This window comes from Triturus cristatus, chromosome 4_2 (assembly GCF_964204655.1).
Source record: "Triturus cristatus chromosome 4_2, aTriCri1.1, whole genome shotgun sequence".
NCBI lineage: Eukaryota > Metazoa > Chordata > Amphibia > Caudata > Salamandridae > Triturus > Triturus cristatus.
Window position 1 is genome coordinate 801,888,284 of NC_140586.1, and position 21,577 is coordinate 801,909,860.

General features: G+C 45.6%; 1 protein-coding gene across 1 annotated transcript in view; it reads left to right on the forward strand.

The window, feature by feature from the left end:
- The window catches only part of LRRC41 (leucine rich repeat containing 41), a 229,010-nt gene that overhangs the window by 169,939 nt on the left and 37,494 nt on the right, over positions 1–21,577 (forward strand). Inside the window, exon 6 of the mRNA XM_085602751.1 lies at positions 3,252–3,416. Within this exon, the coding sequence (XP_085458877.1) occupies positions 3,252–3,416 (165 nt within the window). The remainder of the gene's footprint in view (positions 1–3,251; positions 3,417–21,577) is intronic.

A 21,577-nucleotide genomic window follows, 5' to 3' on the forward strand; every position in this document is an offset into this window, starting at 1 on the left:
ATTATATACTAAGGACTTAACGGTAGTTTGAACTCCCTAGCCCTGCTATATGTTAGAGACTTATAGGGTCTGTCCATACCAATTTTGTGAATTTGCTTTAAAAGGCAGGACTGCCTTTAAAAGGACAGCAGTGCACACATGCAAGTGCAGGAAATCTGCTGGGCCTGTAAACCTCATGCCCAATTAAAAACTAGGACCCTCAGCCCTAATATCTACTAGGGACTTATGCGGTCTGTCATTGCCAATTGTACGTGTACCCTATTACCTTTACCTTTTTAAACATAGCACTTGCCCTGGGCCTAGTTAGAGCCCAGGGTGCAGTCAGAATCCGTTAACACCAGTATCATTCAGCAAAAAAATTGGGGGTGAACAGGGCAAAAGGATGACTTTCTAACAGCTTAAGTTAGTACCAATTTACTTGTTCTAATACAATTTTCATTGTTGCTACTAGAGACATTGCTCGCTCTTACCCCACACTCATTATTTTTACATTTGCACACATTATAAAAGTATCTCACTGGGTGCATGGAAGAGATTTGTATATTCAGATGGGCCGCCACCTTTATTCAGGTCTTGGTAGTCAGCCTGTTAGGCCTGTCAGCCCTTTGGGTGGTCCCTCCTCATCATTATTTATTTTGTCCCACTTTTGCCTCAAACCCTGTTAGTATTTTTTCCTTTTTGGGAACCACCAGCCTTTTTAGTATTGATGCAGATTCAGGGAGCCATTTTATCTACCCCTGGAACTTCTGTCTGAGGGCCTGGAGCACAAAATGGTGGCCACCTGTGACATCATCAGAACCCACTGGAACCTACCAGCACCTTCCAGAACATTCCAGAACCCTGTGACAGTTGGAGGCGGTTTGGAATGTTGGGAAGCTAAGCCAGAGTTGACAGTTGGAGCTGGCAGTTGGCACCTGACTGGTGAAGAGAGAGCAGCAGAAACCTGAAGGAGGAAGGAGTGAGGCAGCAGTGGTGGAAACTTGTGCCTGGAGTGGGGTCCATAAACCCACCCTTGATACTAGTCCCTACTGACTGAGCCCAGCCTGGAGCCCTATATGGGAAAAAGCAAGAAAAACCATCTTACGGACCTGGACAGCAGGAACAGGCCTTAGAAGTAAAGAAAAGCAATAATCTGACCTGTTTATTGGTTTCCCTGGAGTCCGACGTCGAGAAGCCTGAGACCTGGAGCCCGAGGTGGAGAAGCGGCGCTGACTGAAAAGCAGACGTCGTACCCGGAGCCGCCAGAGGTCGAGCGAGGGCGCCGACGGAGGTCGTGGAGAGTACCAGAGGTCGAGGAGTAAGACACCTGAGGTCAAGTGAGCGGCGTCGACGGGGGAGTGAAGTCCGCCCTCCGGAGTCGCCGGAGACCGAGGTGAAGCGTGCCGGAGGTCGAGAGTGGAGATCGCACTCCGGAGTCGCCGGAACCTGAAGAGAATCGTGCCGGAGGTCGGGAGTGGAGGTCGCACTCCGGAGTCGCCGGAACCTGAAGAGAATCGTGCCGGAGGTCGGGAGTGGAGGTCGCACTCCGGAGCCGGCGGAAGTCGACATCGAGCCAAGACAGCCCGACGTCATCGAACCGGAGGTCGACATCGAGCTGAGGCCGCCGACATCGAATCGGAGCTGCCCGAAGTCGACATCGAGCCAAGACAGCCCGACGTCATCGAACCGGAGGTCGACATCGAGCCGATGCCGCCGACATCGAACCGGAACCGCCTACCGGCGTCGTCAAGAACTGACATTGCGCCGAGGCCGCCGACATCGAACCGGAACCGCCTCACGGCGTCGACACGACTCCAGCGGCGTCAGAGCTTCATAAAAAGGGCAGTAAGTGGAGTAGAGGGCGCCTAAGGCCCTGTGGAGCTCTAAGAGACCATCCTAAGGGATAAAGAGGTGTTAGAACCAGCCTGGAAGTGCCAGGGGTGGACTGAGACTGATACAGTGACCTGTGTGAGGGGTTGTGTAGTTTGGGAGAGCCAGATTCCTAGATTACCCTTGATCTACCTCAGTTTTAGCCTCAGCCTTACCCAAGCTAGGTGAGACACCCTCAGGCCATCCACCTAACCACAAGCTGTGACTGGGCCAAATCAGCCCATAGTATTTAAAATGTGATCTGATTTACAAGTGTCACTGTTGGCTTTTATTATTTATTGAGGGTACTGTATTTATTGTATTTATCTAAATTATTCTTGTAATGTATTTATTGTCCTGAGCTAACTTATTTCTGTACAGTATTTATTCCCTCACAGTATTTATTTGACCTGATCCTATTTATTGCACCTGTAAAGTGTTACTATTTATTTGACCTGCACTTTTTAAGGAGAAGCTTGTGTACTGTGATTGTATTATTATTTATTCAATCAGCAACTAAGAAAAAAAAAAAGAAACAGAGATATTTTCATAATTTTTAAGGTGTAGTGTCGTTTTTGGAACGGATGCACGCATGGTTATTGTGTGGGTATGACGTATGCTTAACACGGTGCCTGACCCCTGACCACTCGAGCCAAGCTACCACTGTGTATGTCTGGAAAGACCCCGTTACCACCACCCTTTCCGGTGTGGGAGTGGGGTTTTTCTAACACAGCCAGTACAGGCTTCTGCTTTCCTTGTGTGTATGTTTCATTCTAGGCACACCATAAATCATGTAGGTGACAGTATGGTGAGGAATACATCGTTCATGAAGGAGGGCAGAGGTAAAATTAGAGTTTAAGGTGACTGTGTAGCAGTTGCAAAGTTTTTCCATGCAGAAGTGGATGCCTGAGACTAGGAAAAAAAATTAGTCCCTTTTAACAGCATTTCACCTGTAACTTTCTATCCGCCATACAGCCATTGATGTCTGATGCATATATATATATATATATTTATATATATATATAAATATTTTCAGAATTGGAGAGAAGTGTGCCAAATAGATGCCGACATCAACAGAGGAAGCACTTCTATTTGTCAGTATTATGAAACACGAAAGTCCATTCATTGCAGCAGCTAACTAAAGGGCTGTTGCATCTACAGAACTAGCTTCCATAACTACTGGATTGAGCAAATATGTAGTCCAGTCTTCATATTAACCTGACACTATTTTCTTTTATGAGCACAGATGGAGTGGTATAAGGACTCGTTAGCATGCATGGATGAATGAGATTTGAGCATTGGAAGGTGCGATGAAGCTTAGGTTTGATCATTGGCTGCAAAGTCATTAATGTGCAGTAGTATACTCCATTTGCACAAACCAATTTTTCTTGTGTCTTCCCTAGAAAACCAGCTGGAGCAGTTGGACATCCGCTTCCCCCGTGAACCTCTGCACACAGGCGACCTATTATCCCTGTTGCGGGCATCTAGGAATCTTTGCGAGTTCTCATTAGACAATGCTACATTTTCTTCCTTTGAGGAGCTCAAACATGCCCTGCAGACGCTCACAGGTGAGGTTAGAGTGCCATTACTCTCTGCTCAGAGGATGTATTGAATTCCATATTGTGGTGCCTCTGCATGCTGAACCGTTGGTCCTTCCACAATTCTGCACAACCGTGAAATGCAGTGTACTACGTTTGTCTTTGCATATCCCAAGAACATGTTTATTTCCATTTCTGTGATCTCTCGGCGAGAACTTTGTTGCTCTCCAACCTTCTGTTTACTTGATAATACATATTTTTGTAACTCTGCTGCACTGCCTAAGATCCTTGGGCAAGAGATGCAGGGTACATGAAAGCTTAAAGGTGTTCCAGAACTGGTCGATTAGTATTATCTGTCCTGACCCTACATTGTGTTTATTTTAGTTAGTGAATAGATTTAATGTAGTAAACAGCCCGGCTATTTGAATGCTTAATTCCAAAAGAGTTACTGTTAGATCTGGCACCTTGGCGTGGGTCTCCCTTTCATTTTTTGCTGTGCTGTTGCCTCATGTGTTTTTGCCGGTTATAGATGCTTTGGGCACTGTACCACTGCTGTCCAGTGCCACAGTGCAAGTGCTCCCTATGGTAAATTGATGTATGGATTAGTGATTACATGATTGGCTAGTTTGGTTTACCTGTCGGACCCTAGTACAGTGCACCGGGGGTGCCCAGGGCTTGTAAACCAAATGCTGCTGGTGGGCTTGCAGCACTGGTTGTGCCACTCACAGAAGCAGCCTCTAAAGTGTCTAAGGTCTGCCATTGCAGAGCCTGTGCAGTCCTGGACTGCCATGTTGACTGGGCAAGTGCACCCACCTACCAGTCCCTAAACCTTCCCTTTTCTGCATATTAGTCACCCCTCTGGTAGGCCCAAGGCCAAGGTGCATTGTAGGTAAACTGTAGGACGTGCCCTGATGTGTGTGGCATGTCCTAATAGTGAATTGCAGCCATTTCCGTTATTATTGCAAGGCTGCCTGTTCCACATAGGCCAGAATGGGCAGTTTGAATATTACATCTTATAATCTCAACTGTCTCAGAGAACTAGGTAGAAATTCGAGTTTAGTATGCCTGAACTCAGAATGATAAAATACATCTTTTAGTGAAGTTGGTTTTAACATTCTGTGTTTGAAAGTAGGTATTTTCTTGTCTAACCATCCAAGCCTGCCTCTGCTAGGTCGTGTATTCCTTGTCTGGAGTTTGAGTGACAGGGGCTGGGGCTGGGGGATTCCAGGAGACAGGAGTCAGCCAATGGCTGAATAGAGAGCTCTGCCTGTAGATGGGTGGGAGGAGTTGCACCTGGGACCTGAATAGAGCTGTGCCTTCCCTCCACAATGCTGGCTCTACCTCATGTGGTGCGTCTGATGTCCCTGACCTGCACTGTGAAAGGAAAGAGGGAGTCATATAAACAAAGTGCTCCAGGACTGACCAGAACTGGATTGGACTAGGCAAAGGCCTCTCTGCCTTCAGAGAACAAAGAGAAACTGTGTATAAAAAGGGGGACCCAGACCCCAGAACTTTAGATCACTTTTGGGAAACAAGAAGAAACCTTTGCTGAGGAGAGGAAACTGAGGAAGAGACTATGCCTAAGCTGAGGGCTGTTTGGGGGATTGGCCTGTAGTGGTTGCCTGACTGCCAAAGAAATGAGAGAGGAACTTAGTATGTACTTTCATCAACTTGTGAAGGATCTCCAAGGGCTTGAGAAAAAGCTTGCCTCCTGCTGAAGTCTCAGGGACAACATACTGAAATAAACTAGGGCAAATTCAACTGAATAAAGTGCTCTACAAATGCTAAACGATACAAAAATAGGAAATAGTGACACTAAATTATAGAAAAATACAAGATTATTTTTTTATTATTTATGGTAGTAGCTCTAAAAAAGAGAGGTCTAATCATTATACATCTTTAAGAGGAAATGACTTGAGCAATGTATTTAACTTCAGTCATTCATCATGCATTCATGCTTTTAAATAGATTTGCAGTGCTTATTCTTTAGATGAAAGTACAAATCATTGGTAGAGAATATCTATTGAACACATAATTTATCGGGTGGTTTCCAAGTTGTCCCTCAACGCGCGTTTCGGCAGCCCACATTGCCTTCCTCAGGAGTTCTACCTCCAAAATAGTATGTTCTGCAAAGACAATTATATATCACTACTATGTCTTAAAGTTAAACACCACTAGTGTCACTGTACAAAACAGGTCAAATAGAATACACTTTGTCACAATAATATTACGATTCACATCTATTTACAATTAGTTGGAGCCATAAAGTAAGAAACATTAAATAGTGCAAAGGTTTACAGTATTAAAGTGCAATACAAAATAAGATGAGTAAGGAACAATCCCTAGCTAAAGAAAGAGATGAAAAAGGGATAGATATGAGGGTAAAGGGATCTGAAGTGGGGTGTTCCTCATATTATCACTCTAGTTATGTAGGTCTGTTAGGATGTTAGTTAACATAGCAACGATGAAAATAACCTACCGCTGGATAAGTAATACTGGATTCTACAGATGACTATTCTTAGTCAGTATAGATAAATGTAACCGATGTAACTGAGAATTGCAGGTCTTGCAAGTGTAAAATAAAAAAAATGTTTTTCCTTGTATGATGCATGTTGATATTTGTTGAGGTCTTTAGGCCATCTATGCGTTTATCATACTACGGTGAGACATCTGGTTACCTACTACATTATAAATAATCTAATGTGGCTTACCAGTTTGATAGTCAAAATGGGTCTAAAACTTAAGATAAAATAACCCATGAAGGAATCCAGAGCTGTCTTGGTCCATTGTTGAATCGATACTGAAAATATAACAAAGAAAAGAAACCGACCATGACAGTGCTGACCCTGAGAGTGGCTCACTGTATGTCTACTTGATAGATATATCTGGTTGTTGGTTCTACCTTATAAGAATGAGACGAGCCTGGACTAAAATAACCAAGTGTCCTCAATATACCGTTCTCATGGGATATACTGAAAAGAAGAGAACATGGGAGTGAGGTGCAAAAAACTACCAAAGAAAAAAAACGATATTTTAAAAGGCAGAGCAGTTACCTTAATTGCAGCAATGCCGATTCTATGGATGAGCTGCTAGTCCAAAGCACACTGTAAATGTAAATTGTAAATTGATACTTGTATAGCGCACTACTCACCCGCAAGGGTCTCAAGGCGCTTGTAAGAATACCGCTGTGGAACCCATCCTGGCTTTCCCTGTGAGGTGTCCACTCCTGGGCACCCCCAAGGTGGAGGCCAGGCATCCTTAGCGTTGTGGGGGCCGTTGTGGAGATTAAGCAAGCTATTGCCCAGAGTTGCAGAGTGGGACTCCATGATTGGAATGGCACCGAGGCGAGAATTATCAGGTCCGTGGAATTTTTTAGCCCAAGACCCGCGGAGGCAGGGAATTGAACCCTGGTCTCGGGCTAGACCTCTGCATCAGGGTCTGCCGCTCTAATCATTGAGCCACACTTCTCCACAGTAGCCTCTGCTGTGTATAAAAAGAGAGACAAACTCTCAAAAGTGTGCAATGACTGTCCCGCATTGCACCAAATGAATATAATGTCATCTATTGAAAATCTCGGAATGATTATTATAAGTTAACATAAACATGAAAACTGCTTGACAACAAGTGTAATGAAGCGCTTTTATAATAAGAACCCACGGGTGTTCATCATAGTGTATATAGTGATGGCCGAATGCCGATACATAATGCACAACATTGGATGTCATAGGTCATAAATGTTTTTCACTAGATCTACCAAGCAGAGCAAGTATTATACCCAGTATGTAGTCATGAAAACCCCAGCGTGATGATCTATTTAAGCCGATAAAAGGTCTGGCCGTCGGAAAATGCATGCAGGTATCATTCAGAAAAAACTGCACTAATGGTGGCTACTTAACGTCAAACTGCTATTAAAAAGAACGCAATGGAAGGAGTCGATGTCTTTAAAAACCGCCCCACTTACCGGTTAGCTCGTAGCAGAGAGCAGGCAGCTCAGGACCTATTACCGGATATGTCCCATGCGTCCGATTACGAAGACGGATCAAAAGAATGTGAGACGCGCGCTCGGCATTTAAACTGGAAACTGATGGATCACATGATTATCACGTGACTGAGAACCGATATTGACGTTTGCAAACGTAGCCTGGGACCTAATCTCTAATAGAGTGGCCATCTTTGACTGCCTATAGATAGTAGCTACTGAGCCACAGTAGCAAACCCCAATCGCCGTAATACCTGTGCAATAAATAGCTTAAGGCTCTTATTCACAATGTGAAATGTATGAAAAACAAATCCCTAATGGTATATAGAGGCTTATATCCTATGTAGAAACTAACTATAGTCATGAATTAAAATGTTTAACATCGCGGCCATCATGAACTATGTTAAATAATAAAGTTGTACCGATTGCTAACCCCCTGGGTTGCTGTACCTGTGCACGCAAGGACAGTGATAGGAAGGAGTACTGGAGTTATGCCCCTTGTTGGAAGCGATGCATCTACTGATGCTTCTGATGAAAATGTGAAGCAGAGGCTATGATGACTCGCTGTAAAAATAGTGCCATCATAATAAAAGGAAAGCTAATATGATCATAACGGTTGCGTTGACGTATGCTTTAAAGTAGTAATTATACGTCTCTTCCTGTAGTTAAGGTAATTACAGTGACCCAGAAAAAACACGCCAAAGTAGGGTCATGATCAAGAGGCCATCCCTAAACAGGTGTTATGGTTAGATTTACAATGTAGTGGTTAAATGAAGGCATAGAGAGATTCATGACTCATGTGAGGCAGAGACTCGCGGATGAAAAATGAAGTAACTAGGCAAATATAGATGGTCTTATTAGTTATTATAGCGAATAGCCTGGTCCCATGGAATTTCAGAGTATAGCCCATTAACATGTGTATCAAGAGAAAAAATCCAGTAGACCTCTCTGCGTTTCCTTACTGATTCAGAATCGTGTTCATTGTTGCAGGTCAATTTTCTCCAAAATTAACCAGCGAATCTCATTTTCTTTATGGTGCAGATCTTGTAATGCTTAACCAGAGGTGCCATGAGTTTGTTTGCTTTAATAGCCGACCGATGTTCAGTTAGTCGTGTAGAAAATTGACGTGCAGTCTCCCCCACATATCCCTTGTTACAGGGACAAAGTAACAGATACACTACATTGTCTGTCTTGCAATTAGTAAAGGATTTTAGTTTGATTTCTTTTTGTTGGTAGTTGTATTTATCAGTTATAATCGCTCCTTTGCAAGCTTTGCAATGGGCACATTTATGATTGCCTGTAATGGGAAACTTACCACCTATAGTTCTTTGTATAAATGCAAGTTGGGTTTTGATTCTAGAGTGAACCATAAGGTCTTTCAAGTTTTTGTTTCGTTTGTGGGCATACATGGGGCGAGGTAGTACTGCAGCAGGTTCAGCATTCGCATCAAGTATGTGCCACTGAGCGTTAATAGTTTGCCTAATTTTTTCATTGAATGTGGAGTGTCGAGTGACACAAACCAATTTTGGTGGTTCCTTTTTGTTAATGTTTTGTAGTAAGTGGTCACGGTCATAAAATCGGGCTCTATACGAGACCCCAACGGCCCGCATCATGGTAAATGGCTCACTCTATGACACGTTCAAGCTCCAGCAAGGGACCAGACAAGGGTGCCCACTCTCACCATCACTCTTCCTCCTGGCTCTTGAACCCCTAATAAGGGACATAAAACTAAATGAAAACATAAAGGGAATTAACTTCAAGGGAGTGACCATAAAACTGGCAGTCTATACAGACGACATTCTGATAATGACAGAGCAACCCAAGACATCAATAAAAGCGCTAATGGCCACGATAAAAGAATACTCAGAACTCTCAGGGTACAAGCTTAACAATGAAAAGTCTGAGTGCAAACCACTAAATATATACTGTTCCAGAGAACTGGGAGACTCAGGAATGGCCTGGCAGACAAACCACATCAAATACTTAGGTATTTTATTTGGCAACGACCTAATATCCACAATACGGCACAATGAGAAACTTCTAACGATAAAGATAAATAAACTATTAGAAGACTGGTCACCAAAATTTATGACATGGTGGGGACGGATCGAAACATTAAAAATGATGATCACACCTCTGGTAAACTATCTATCTGGGATGCTTCCCATCTTCCTATCAGAGGACTTCCACCAAAAGATGGATAAAATGTGCACCAAATGTCTTTGGAGAGATAAGAAAGCGAGGATCAGCATAAAAAAACTAAGACTACCAAAAATTCAAAGGGGGCTGAACCTAGCAGATTTCAAGCTCTTCCAACTTGCTTTCATTGCCAAACAGGGCACACAGTGGGTAGAACAGACACCAGAATACACACCGGTATGGTTTCAGGTAGAAAAGGCCATTCTGAACAACCTGAACCCACTAGCACTACTAACAACAAACGCATACCCTCACACGAACAACCCTATCTTAAGAAATACCAAAATAGCACTTTTAAAACTTGACAAAAAAATGGAGGTCAGTATCAAAGGCTCAAAATCAGAAACATTAGGGGGGAATAACAACCTCAAATGCAAAGGGAAAACCCTTAGATTTGACACATGGATAGAGAAGGGCATCTCGCACCCGCATCAACTAGAAAGGGAAGCAACACCAATCACTTTCTCTGAACTGAAGACAACCCACCATCTAGAAGACCTAGATTTATACAGCCTCCTAAAGATAAAGACAGCCATAACAAAATCGAAAATAACGGACACCACGCCTTCGATCTTCCAATACGTCGCAAACATAAATAAACTAGGCCACCAAGCATCGAAAATATACAAAACACTACGACCCCTTAAATCCAACCTCAACAATAAAACAAAGGGATACTGGGATACGCTTATGCGACCCCCGCTAAATGAACAGGAGTGGGGAAAGGTATGGGCCTCGGCCACCCGAAATAAAATCACCCCAGTTCTAGCACAAACCAAATTATGGCTGATACACAAAACATTCTGGACCCCAGCCCGCCTACACACATTAGGCCTCAGAGATAGCTCAATCTGCTGGAACTGCAACATGGGGAGGGGGGGCCTGGAGCACCTGATCTTCCTATGCCCAATGCTCAAGAGTTTCTAGGAAAAGGTGATGGACTTTATAGACAATGTTTTTAAGTGCAAGATCACAAGGAACTTTGCCTCACTCACCACAGCGTTCATTAGAACAGACCTCTCCACAGAGGGAGAGAGAGAACTTTTGGACCTACTTCTGACAGCAGCTATCAAACTGGTGCTGACCAACTGGAAAGATACCTCAAAAACATCCTACAAAAGCTGGCTTAACTGGGTCATCCACCTTAGGGGAGCAGATAACCTGGCAATGCAATACTCCCCGTGGAAAGCGACTTCCAGAGGCCTATGGGAAGTCCTGGACAAGGCGTTCGTCCCTTATGAGCCGCCATAGGAAACAGCTCTGACCAAGAGACAGCTCAAGAACTAGAACAGACAACCTATCCAGGAGAATATATACCGTTTACTTCTGTCCTATCCTCCTCCTCGACTTATGCCACTCTGTCCTGTACATTCCCACTTTAAGACCTTTCTTTTCTTCATAAGAGCATAGCCAGCAATGGGAGACCCGAAAAAAATGTACTTGTATATTATTATCTATACCTTGTAACCCAAAAGGCGGTGAACCCGATAGACAATGTTTGTGTGTGTATGTATGTGTGTGTATATGTGTATATGTATATATATATATATATATATATATATATATATATATATATATATATATATATATATATATATATATATATATATATATTCACTGAAAAAACCATAGGTTTCACACATGTTATAGTTAGCTGTACATTTTACTGATAAAAAACCAATGAAATTCCCCCGTTATAGTTACTGTAGGCAACTATAACTCACGCGACCGTCATCCTCTGCTGATGCTAATACTGTATTTAGACACTTATTTGCCCATGTCTTCTTCCATTAAATTTTAGCTATACATATATTACAAATATTTTTTTTTCATAAAGGCACATATGTCATCAGCAGAGGATTACGGTCGCGTGAGTTATAGTTGCCTACAGTAACTATAACGGGGGAATTTCATTGGTTTTTTATCAGTAAACTGTACAGCTAACTATCATGTGTGAAACCTATGGTTTTTTCAGTGAATTTGCAAGGTTTTTTAAATGCTAATTCCTAACTATAACGTGTGTGAAACCTATGGTTTTTTCAGTGAATTTGTACGGTTTTTTAAATGCTAACTTACTTTACGCCATTCGTGGCGTGCGCGCCCAGTTAACGCAGTTCGTTCCGTGCGCGCACGGTGCGCCCACTTTACGCAGTTAGTGCCATGCACGCACGGTGGTCACGCTTCGCGCACCTTGCACACATGGGGGACATATTATGCGCATCGTTGTGAAATGTTTTGTTTATTGTTTTCATTTATTTGATAAGCCATGCACAAATGGTGCCCTTCGGGCTCCATTTGCACATGGGGTGGTGAGAGTGTGGATACTTTTTTTTTTTTTTTAAACTTTTTACCGTACGCGTACGGTAAGCGTCATCGCCGATTTTTCGAAAAAAAAAATAATTTTTTTTTGGGCCTTGTGGGTTGTTTGGGGGCCCGTATATCATTGCTGGGTGATTATTATCTCAATATACTGCCCCTTTACACATTTTTGGGCTTCATTTATGCTGCCCCACTCAGAGTGCGAGAGAGAAAATGGCGGCCGCCGCTTCCTGGTTTTGGCCGATTCGAATGTTTACTAAGATCTAAGAGCCAATCAGAATCGCGCTCGCGCACGTCACCGTACGCGTACGGTAAGCGCACCGTAAGCGCACCGTAAGCTGGCTCAGATATATATATTGATTTAAAGGCTATTTTCTCAGAATCTACTGAACAGATTTACACCAAACCTACAAAAGGCACTTCCTTGACCTGAGGACTACCTCTCTGCCAAATTTCAAGTAATTCTGTTCAGCCGTTCGGGCTGTAGCTGTGTCTAAAGGTCCTATGGAAAAATGCATGGGAAAAACGCGTTTTGGGACCCCCCTTTTATCTCAGCCCCCGCTTGAAGAAACCCCCCGAGACTTTCAGGGTAGGAGCGGAGCGTAGCGCCCCACCTATTTTGAAAAATTCGCGAGGATTCGTTGACCGGCGCAAAAGTTATTCAAAATAGAATGTTGCGGATTTCCTATGGAAACGTGGTCCTAACTATAACTACCTACTGGCGACCGCCAGTAGGTAATATATATATATATATATATATATATATATATATATATATATATATATGTATATATATATGTATATATAATCTACTGCCGGTTGCCAGTAGATAGTTATAGTTACAACCTAATTCTATTTTGAATAACTTTGGTTGACGAATCCTCGCGCAATTTTCAAAACTAATGGGGCGCTCCGCTCAGCTCCTACCCTGAAAGTCTCGGGGTGATTCGTCAAGTAGGGGCCGAGAAAAAGGGGGATCCCAAAACGCGTTTTCCCCATGCATTTTTCCATAGGACCTTTAGTCGCAGCTACAGCCCGAACGGCTGAACAGAATTACGTGAAATATGGCAGAGAGGTAGCCATAAGGTCAAGGAAGTGCCTTTTGCAGGTCTGGTGTAAATCTGTTCAGTATTTACTGAGAAAATAGCATTTAAATGCATATCAATATCTATACGCGTGCACCGTGCGCGAGCGCAATTCTGATTGGTTGTTAGATGTCGGTAAACATTCGAATCAGTCGAAACTAGGAAGTCTGCCGCCATTTTGTCTCTCGCAGTCTGAGGGGGTGAAAAAAAAAGGTGGAGAACGTGAAAAGGGGGCAGAGTGGACAGTTCCGGACCCCCTAGCCTTGGTCAGGGGGTCACAGAAGGACCCCCAAGTGAGAAAAAAACCATTTTTTTTTTTTTATATCGCGAGGTGCGCGCACCGCGCGCGCACGGCACGCACTGCGAACCGTGGGTGCTCGGTGCGCTTCGCCCACAGCGCACGCATGGTGCGTGAAGCGCACGGTGCGCGCACCTCGCGATTTTTAAAAAAAAATAATTCACGGTGCGCGCACTGTGAAAAACCTGAAAAAGAAAAAATTAATAAATACATAACTTAGCATTTAAAAAAACGTACAAATTCACTGAAAAAACCATAGGTTTCACACACGTTATAGTTACGAATTAGCATTTAAAAACCTTGCAAATTCACTTAAAAAACCATAGGTTTCACACATGTTATAGTTAGCTGGACATTTCACTCGTAAAAAACCAATGAAATTCCCCCGTTATAGTTAGTGCAGGCAACTATAACTCACGCGACCGCAATCCTCTGCTGATGACGTCAGATATTACATCACTGATGACATATGTGTCTTTATGAAAAATAAATATTTGTAATATATGTATAGCTAAAGATTAATGGAAGAAGACATGGGTAAATAAGTGTCTAAATACAGTGATGTAATATCTGACGTCATCAGCAGAGGATTGCGGTCGCGTGAGTTATAGTTGCCTGCACTAACTATAACGGGGGAATTTCATTGGTTTTACGAGTGAAATGTCCAGCTAACTATAACATGTGTGAAACCTATGGTTTTTTCAGTGAATATATATATATATAAAACCTTTAATAAAAATAATTTAAATTTTTTTTTTTTTAAACGGGCTCTTTTATATGCCTCTCATCAATCTTCTGGGGTAGCCACAATTTAAGAACTTTTGTTTCATGACTACTGCTCGCAGATCAAAATCTTTTACATTGGTACAATTACACCGGAGGCGTAGGAACTGTCCCATGGGGATACTTTCTCTCTGACATTTAGGATGGTAACTTGAAAAATGTAATATTGTGTTTCTTGCTGTCTGTTTTGTGTGGAGATCTACTTCCAGTATGGAATCTACATCTTTTATTTCAATATCTAGGAATTCTATTCTGCGGTCACCAATAATATTAGCTGTAAAATGTAAATTGGTGCCGCACAGATTTATCCATTCAAGGAATTCCTTCAATTTCTCAGGGTCATCTTTCCAAATGAACAGAATATCATCGATATAGCGTGACCACTGATATATCGACTCATAAAAGGGGGTAACCTCATTATATAAATAGAGATGTTCAAAGTACGCCATGTAGATATTGGCTACCGTGGGGGCACATGATGCCCCCATGCTGACACCCTTTATCTGCTTAATTAAATTCAAAAGTGTTTTCATCAAAGACTATGGTTAAAAGATCAATGATGAAAGGCACATTGCAGTCAATGGAGTAGGTCAAAATGAACCACTCTACAGCTGTGAGTGCCTCCAGTTGGGGTATGTTGCTATAAAGGGATTCAATATCAAGAGATACCAAAGTATCTCTTTGACTGTTAAAAGGGAGTCCCTCTATCTTTTGAATCATGTCCTTAGTATCTCTGACATGAGATGGAGTTTTGGTCACATGTGGGCGTAAAATTTGATCTATATATTTAGATATATGGTCTGTAACCGATCCTATTGTGGTAACAATAGGTCGGTACGGGGGGTTGTGCCTATCCTTATGAATTTTTGGAACCCCGTAGACACTTGCCATACGGGGAGCCAATACATTAATATAGTCACTTTCATGCTGACAGATAATGTCCTATTCGACTGCCTGTTTAGTTAGTGTTTGAATTTTTCGTTGTACTCTCGATGTGGGGTTCGAAGTGATCTTCCTATAGTGTATAGGATTATTCAGAAGCATGTACATATGGTCAATGTACCTATCTGTATCTAATATCACTATCCCTCCACCTTTGTCACAGATATTCACTGTGATGTTTTTAGAATCCTTTAGATTTTTCAATGCATTAAGTTCTTCTTCTTGTAGGTTCGGGGTGGGATTAGGGTTAAATTTAGTGATCTTCTTAAGTTTGGTCATCACTATTGTTTCAAAAATGCCCACTTCAGGCCCTACCTGTTCAAAGGAGGGGTGAAAATCGATACTGGTCTAAGACCTGATTTGTTGTCAACAACTGAGTCTGTTGGCACCTGATCCTTCTGCCTTGTTTCATTATAAAATGAAAACCTTTTTCTCCTGGTGCCCTACCTACTTTGCTCACGGTAGTAGCATTACGATTCTGCTCCCCAAAGTGCTGCCTGTGTTTACACTTGCCTGTTTTTTGCTCTGATTGCTTAGCGGCCGGCCCCGGGGGGTTGTAGGCCCGTACTTGTTCTTGATAGAACTGTTAATAAAGGTTTTCAAAAAAAAAAAAAAAAAAAAAACAACTGAGTCTGACTCGGATCTATTCGCAAAATATTTATTTAGACGTATTTTGCGAAAAAAGGTGGAGATATCCTGAAAGATTTCAAATTTGTCAGCTTTTGTGTGCAGAACAAATGATAAACCTTTAGAGAGTAACCTAGTTTCAGGTTTGGTAAGCAATTTTTAGATAAGTTGAAGATAGGTATAGGTTCTATGAACGCCAATACTGGGCATTCCGTGTTACTAAGTATTGGGGATTGTTCTCGTTGTAATTGTAATTCGGTCGGAACCTGGGCTGATATCGTGGTTTTCAAGGGCCACTGCGGGGGCCACGTCTTCCTAAAAAAGAAGATTGACCTCTTGATTGGTCATGTCCATATCCTCCCCTTTCTGGGCCATAGTTAGTATTATGTGGACTAGACTCGCACACTCCCCGCCCCGCACACTCTACGGAGTCCGTAGTCCTCTCGGTCCTGGACAACCTCAGGGAGGGTATGGATACTAACCAGCCCCAGGCCCTGGTGCTCTTCGATCTCTCAGCCGCTTTTGACATGGTGGATCATACCATCTTGCTTTCCCGTGTCAAGGCGGCGGGGATCGGGGGCACCGCTCTGGTCTGGCTATCCTCCTTCCTGAGCGACCGCACCCAGGCTGTCCGCCTGGGCGACTTTACTGCGGACGTTCGGAAAGTTCAGTGCGGGGTCCCCCAAGGCTCCTCCCTTTCCCCTCTTCTGTTTAATCTTTATATTGCCCCTCTTATCTTTTCTCTGCAACAAATGGAGGTCGCCGTATTCAATTTTGCGGATGACCTCCAGCTTGTTTTTAATCTGTCTTCTTCCCTCTCTTCTGTTCTAAATTTCCAATCTATTATGCTCCATATCCGGGACTGGATGAACCACAACCACTTGAAGCTCAACCCAGACAAGACCGAGCTGGTGTTGAATCTGTTGCAAACGCCGTAGGCTATATGCAGGAATACCTGCATATAGGGCGTTGCCGTAATCCAGGCGGGAAACCACCATGGCCAAGATGATCAATGTTGGAAATACTCCACTCCCACACCGGAAGGGTTGGTGGTAACGGGGTCTCTCCAGACATACACAGTGGTAGCTTGGCTCGAGTGGTCAGGAATCAGGCACCGTGCTAAGCATACGACATACCCATACAATAACCATGCGTGCATCCGTTCCAAAAACGACTCTACACCGTAAAAATTATGAAAATATTTCTCTATCTTCTTTTTCTCTTAGTTGCTGATTAAATAAATAACAACACAATCACAATATACAAGGCTTTTTAAATAGTGCAGGTCAAATAAATACAGGCTTAATGATTCAATAAATAGGGGTGATCATAAATAATTAAGGCATAAATATAAGTGCAAAACATACAGGCAATTAAATATTCTGAGGCAATAAATACTGCAAACCAATAAATATTGTGCGACAATAAATACTGTGGAACAATAAATACAGTGGAGCAATAAATAGGTTAAATACAATAAATACAGTGCTCTCAATAAATAATTAAAAGCTGACAGTGACACTTAAAGAATCAGATCACATTTGAGATTACTATGGGCTGATTTGGCCCAGGCACAGCTTGTAGTTATGTGGATGGCTTGAGGGTGTCTACTCCCTGGCTTGGACAAGGCTGAGGCCTAAACTGAGGTAGATCAAGGGGGGAATACTAGAGACCTGGCTCTCTCACTCTACACAACCCCTCTGAATTAGTCTCCGCTCACCCCTGGCACAGTCCAGCTGGTTCCAGCACCTCTCTAACCCCTAGAGTAGTCTCTTAGGATTCCACAGGGCCTTAGGCGCCCTCTATTCCACTTACTGCCCTTTTTCTGAAGCTCCGACGCCGCTGGAGTCGTGTCGACGCCGTGAGGCGGTTCCGGTTCGATGTCGGCGGCCTCGGCACAATGTCAGTTCTTGACGACGCCGGCAGGCGGTTCCGGATCGGTGTCGGCGGCCTCGGCTCGATCTCGACCTCCGATTCGATGACGTCGGGCAATCTTGGCTTGATGTCGACTTCGGGCGGCTCCGGTCCGATGGCAACCTCAGGTTCGATGACGTCGGCCGGCCTTGGCTCGATGTCGACTTCCGGCGGCTCCGGAGTGCGATCCTCACTCCCGACCTCCGGTGCTCCTCTCCTCAGGTTCCGGCGACTCCGGAGTGCGACCTCACTCCCGACCTCCGGTGCTCCTCTCCTCAGGTTCCGGCGACTCCGGAGTGCGATCTCCACTCCCGACCTCCGGTGCTCCTCTCCTCAGGTTCCGGCGACTCCGGAGTGCGATCTCCACTCCCGACCTCCGGCACGCTTCACCTCGGTCTCCGGCGACTCCGGAGGGCGGACTTCACTCCCCCGTCTACGCCGCTCACTCGACCTCGGGTGACTTCCTCCTCGACCTCTGGTACTCTCTACGACCTCCGTCGGCGCCCTCTCTCGACCTCTGGCGGCTCCGGGTACGACGTCTGCTTTTCCAGTCAGCGCCGCTTCTCCACCTCGGGCTCCGGGTCTCTAGGCTTCTCGACGTCGGACTCCAGGGAAACCAGTATCCAGGTCAGGATCTTGCTGTTCTTGGATTCTAAGGCCTGTTCCTGCTGTCCAGGTCCTTAAGATGGTTTTTCTTGCTTCTTCCCACACAGGGCTCCAGGCTGGGCTCAGTCAGTAGGGACTAGTATCAAGGGTGGGTTTATGGACCCCACTCCAGGCACAAGTTTCCACCTCTGCTGCCTCACTCCTTCCTCCTTCAGGTTTCTGCTGCTCACTCTTCACCAGTCAGGTGCCAACTGCCAGCTCCAACTGCCAACTCTCTGTCTTAGCTTCCCAACATTCTAAACCGCCTCCAACTGTCACAGGGCTCCAGAATGTTGCAGAAGGTTCTAGTAGGTGCTGGTGATGTCACAGGTGGCCACCATTTTGTGCTCCAGGCCCTCAGACAGAAGTTCCAGGGGTAGCTAAAATGGCTCCCTGAATCTGCAGCAACACTAAAAAGTCTGGTGGTTCCCAAAAAGGAAAAATTCCAACAGGGTTTGAGGCAAAAGTGGGACAAAATAAATAATGATGAGGAGGGACCACCCAAAGGGCTGACAGGTCTAACACGCGTCCCCCCCAGCTGAAAGTGGGGAGAGCTACCCAACCCCTTGGGAGTTCTCATCACTAAGGCGGAAATACCTTGAGAGACCGTCTGCATTGGCGTGGTCCACTCCAGGCCGATGTTCCACCTGAAAGTCCATTCCCTGTAGGGAAATAGACCACCTCAACAACTTGGGATTCTCCCCCTTCATCTGCATCAGCCAACGAAGGGGTCTGTGGTCGGTCTGAACCAGGAAGTGCGAGCCAAACAGGAATGGCCGCAACTTCTTCAGAGCCCATACCACTGCAAAGGCTTCACGCTCAATTGCACTCCACTTCTGTTCCCTGGGGAGTAGTCTCCGGGATAGGAAGACCACGGGTTGATCCAGACCCTCTTCATTGAGTTGCGATAACACTGCCCCAATGCCATGTTCTGATGCATCTGTCTGAACAATGAACTCCTTGAAAAAGTCTGGGGCCCGTAAGACCGGGGCCTCGCACATGGCTTTCTTCAATCTCACAAAGGCCTGCTGACAAGCCTCCGTCCAGACTACCCGTCGAGGTTGTTTCTTGGACGTGAGCTCCGTGAGGGGGGCTACGAGGGTACCGTACCCCTTCACGAAGCGGCGGTAGTATCCCGTGAGGCCCAGAAAAGCTCGGACCTCAGTCTGAGTCTTGGGGGGTTCCCAGGCCATGATGGCCTCGATCTTCACCTGGAGGGGTTGCACCGCTCCCCTACCCACCAAGTGTCCAAGGTACACTACCGACCCCTGCCCGATCTGGCACTTGCTGGCCTTGATCGTCAATCCAGTTTGTCTCAGGGCCTGGAGAACAGCTTGCAGGTGACGCAAGTGATCCTTCCAGCTGTTACTGAAGACGGCTATGTCATCCAGATAAGCAGCAGAGAAAATCTCCATTCCGGTGAGGATCTGGTTTACCAGGCGCTGAAACGTGGCAGGTGCGTTCTTGAGCCCAAAGGGCATCACACAGAACTGGTAGTGGCCATTGGGCGTGGAGAAGGCTGACCTTTCCCTTGCTCCATCAGTCAAAGAGATCTGCCAGTACCCAGAAGTAAGGTCAAAGGTACTCAGATATTGGGCAGCTCCCAGCCGGTCAATCAATTCATCCGCCCTAGTGATCGGATGAGCATCAGTTTTGGTCACTGAATTCAGTCCCCGGTAGTCCACACAGAACCTCAGTTCCGGTTGGGCACCCGGTGGTGCAGCTTTTGGTACTAACACCACCGGACTGGACCAGGGGCTGCTAGAAGGTTCGATCACTCCTAGCTCCAGCATCTTAGTGACTTCACTGTGAATGCTGGCCTTCACCTTGTCTGACATCCGGTAGATCTTGGACTTCACAGGTGGGCTGTCTCCTGTGTCCACGTCATGGACGCACAGGTGAGTCCTACCTGGGACAAGGGAGAACAACGAAGGGTACTGCCCCAGGACCTGGCCACAGTCCTCCTGCTGTTCAGGAGTTAGAGATGGGGAGAGAATCACTCCCTCCACCGACCCATCCTTCTCTTGAGACGCAAACAAATCGGGGAGAGGCTCGCTTTCCGCGTCCTCTGCTCCGTCAGTCCCCATCATCAAGATGACTTCGGGCCTCTCGTGGTGGGGTTTGAGGCGGTTGGCGTGCAGCACCCGTAGGGGCTGACGAGGGGTCTTCAGGTCCACCAAGTAGGTAGCCTTACCCTTCTTCTCCAACACCTCAAAGGGTCCTGACCAGCGATCCTGGAGGGCGCTAAGCTCTCCTGGTTCGATCACCCACACCTTCTGGCCAGGCTCCAACTCCACCGGGTGAGCATTGTGGTCATACCACGCCTTCATCACTGCTTGGCTGGCTTCCAAGTTGTCAGAAGCTTGCTTCCACAACTTAGCCATTTGGCTCCGGAAGGCCAGCATGTAGCTCACCACATCCTGGGGAAGCTTTCTGGGAGTTCTTTCCCATCCGTCTCTCACCAGGTTGAGAGGTCCACGTACAGGGTGCCCATACAGAAGCTCGAAGGGGCTGAAGCCCACTCCCTTCTGTGGCACTTCCCTGTAAGAAAAGAGTAGACAGGGTAGGAGGACGTCCCATTTCCTCCGCAGGCTTTCAGGCAGACTTCTGATCATGCCTTTCAAGGTTTTGTTAAACCTCTCCACCAGACCATTGGTCTGGGGGTGGTAAGGAGTGGTGAACCGGTATGTCACTCCACACTCCTTCCACATCGCCCGCATGTACGCTGACATGAAGTTGTTCCCCCTGTCGGACACAACTTCCTTGGGAAAACCCACTCGGGTAAAGATTCCCATCAGGGCCCTAGCCACAACAGGTGCTGTTATGGTCCTCAGAGGTATTGCCTCTGGGTACCGTGTGGCATGATCCACCAGAACCAGGATAAACCTGTGACCAGCTGTAGTAGGTGGATCTAACGGACCCACAATGTCGATGCCCACCCTTTCAAAGGGGGTGCTAACGACAGGAAGTGGTTCCAGGGGAGCTTTTAGCTTCACCCCTGTTTTCCCACTGGCTTGGCAAGACACACATGTCCGGCAGTAGGTATCGGACGACACTTTCATTTGAGGCCAATAAAAGTGTGGGACAAGACGGGCGAAGGTCTTGTCTTGCCCCAGGTGTCCTGCCAAGGGGATCTCGTGAGCCAACTCCAGAAGGAAGGCTCGATAACGTTGAGGGACTACCAAGGCTCGTGACGATCCGTGTAGGGGTGCCTTGGGTTCACTGTAGAGGAGGCCATCCTCCCAGTAAACACTGTAGTTCCCTTCAACGTTCCCTGCTGCCTGGGCTTCGGCCTGTCGCCTCAGCCCCTCAAGGGTAGGTCACTCCCTCTGGCCCTGGCAGAATTCCTCCCTGGACGGGCCTCCCTCCACGTGCCACTCGGCCGGGATGGGTAGGTCCT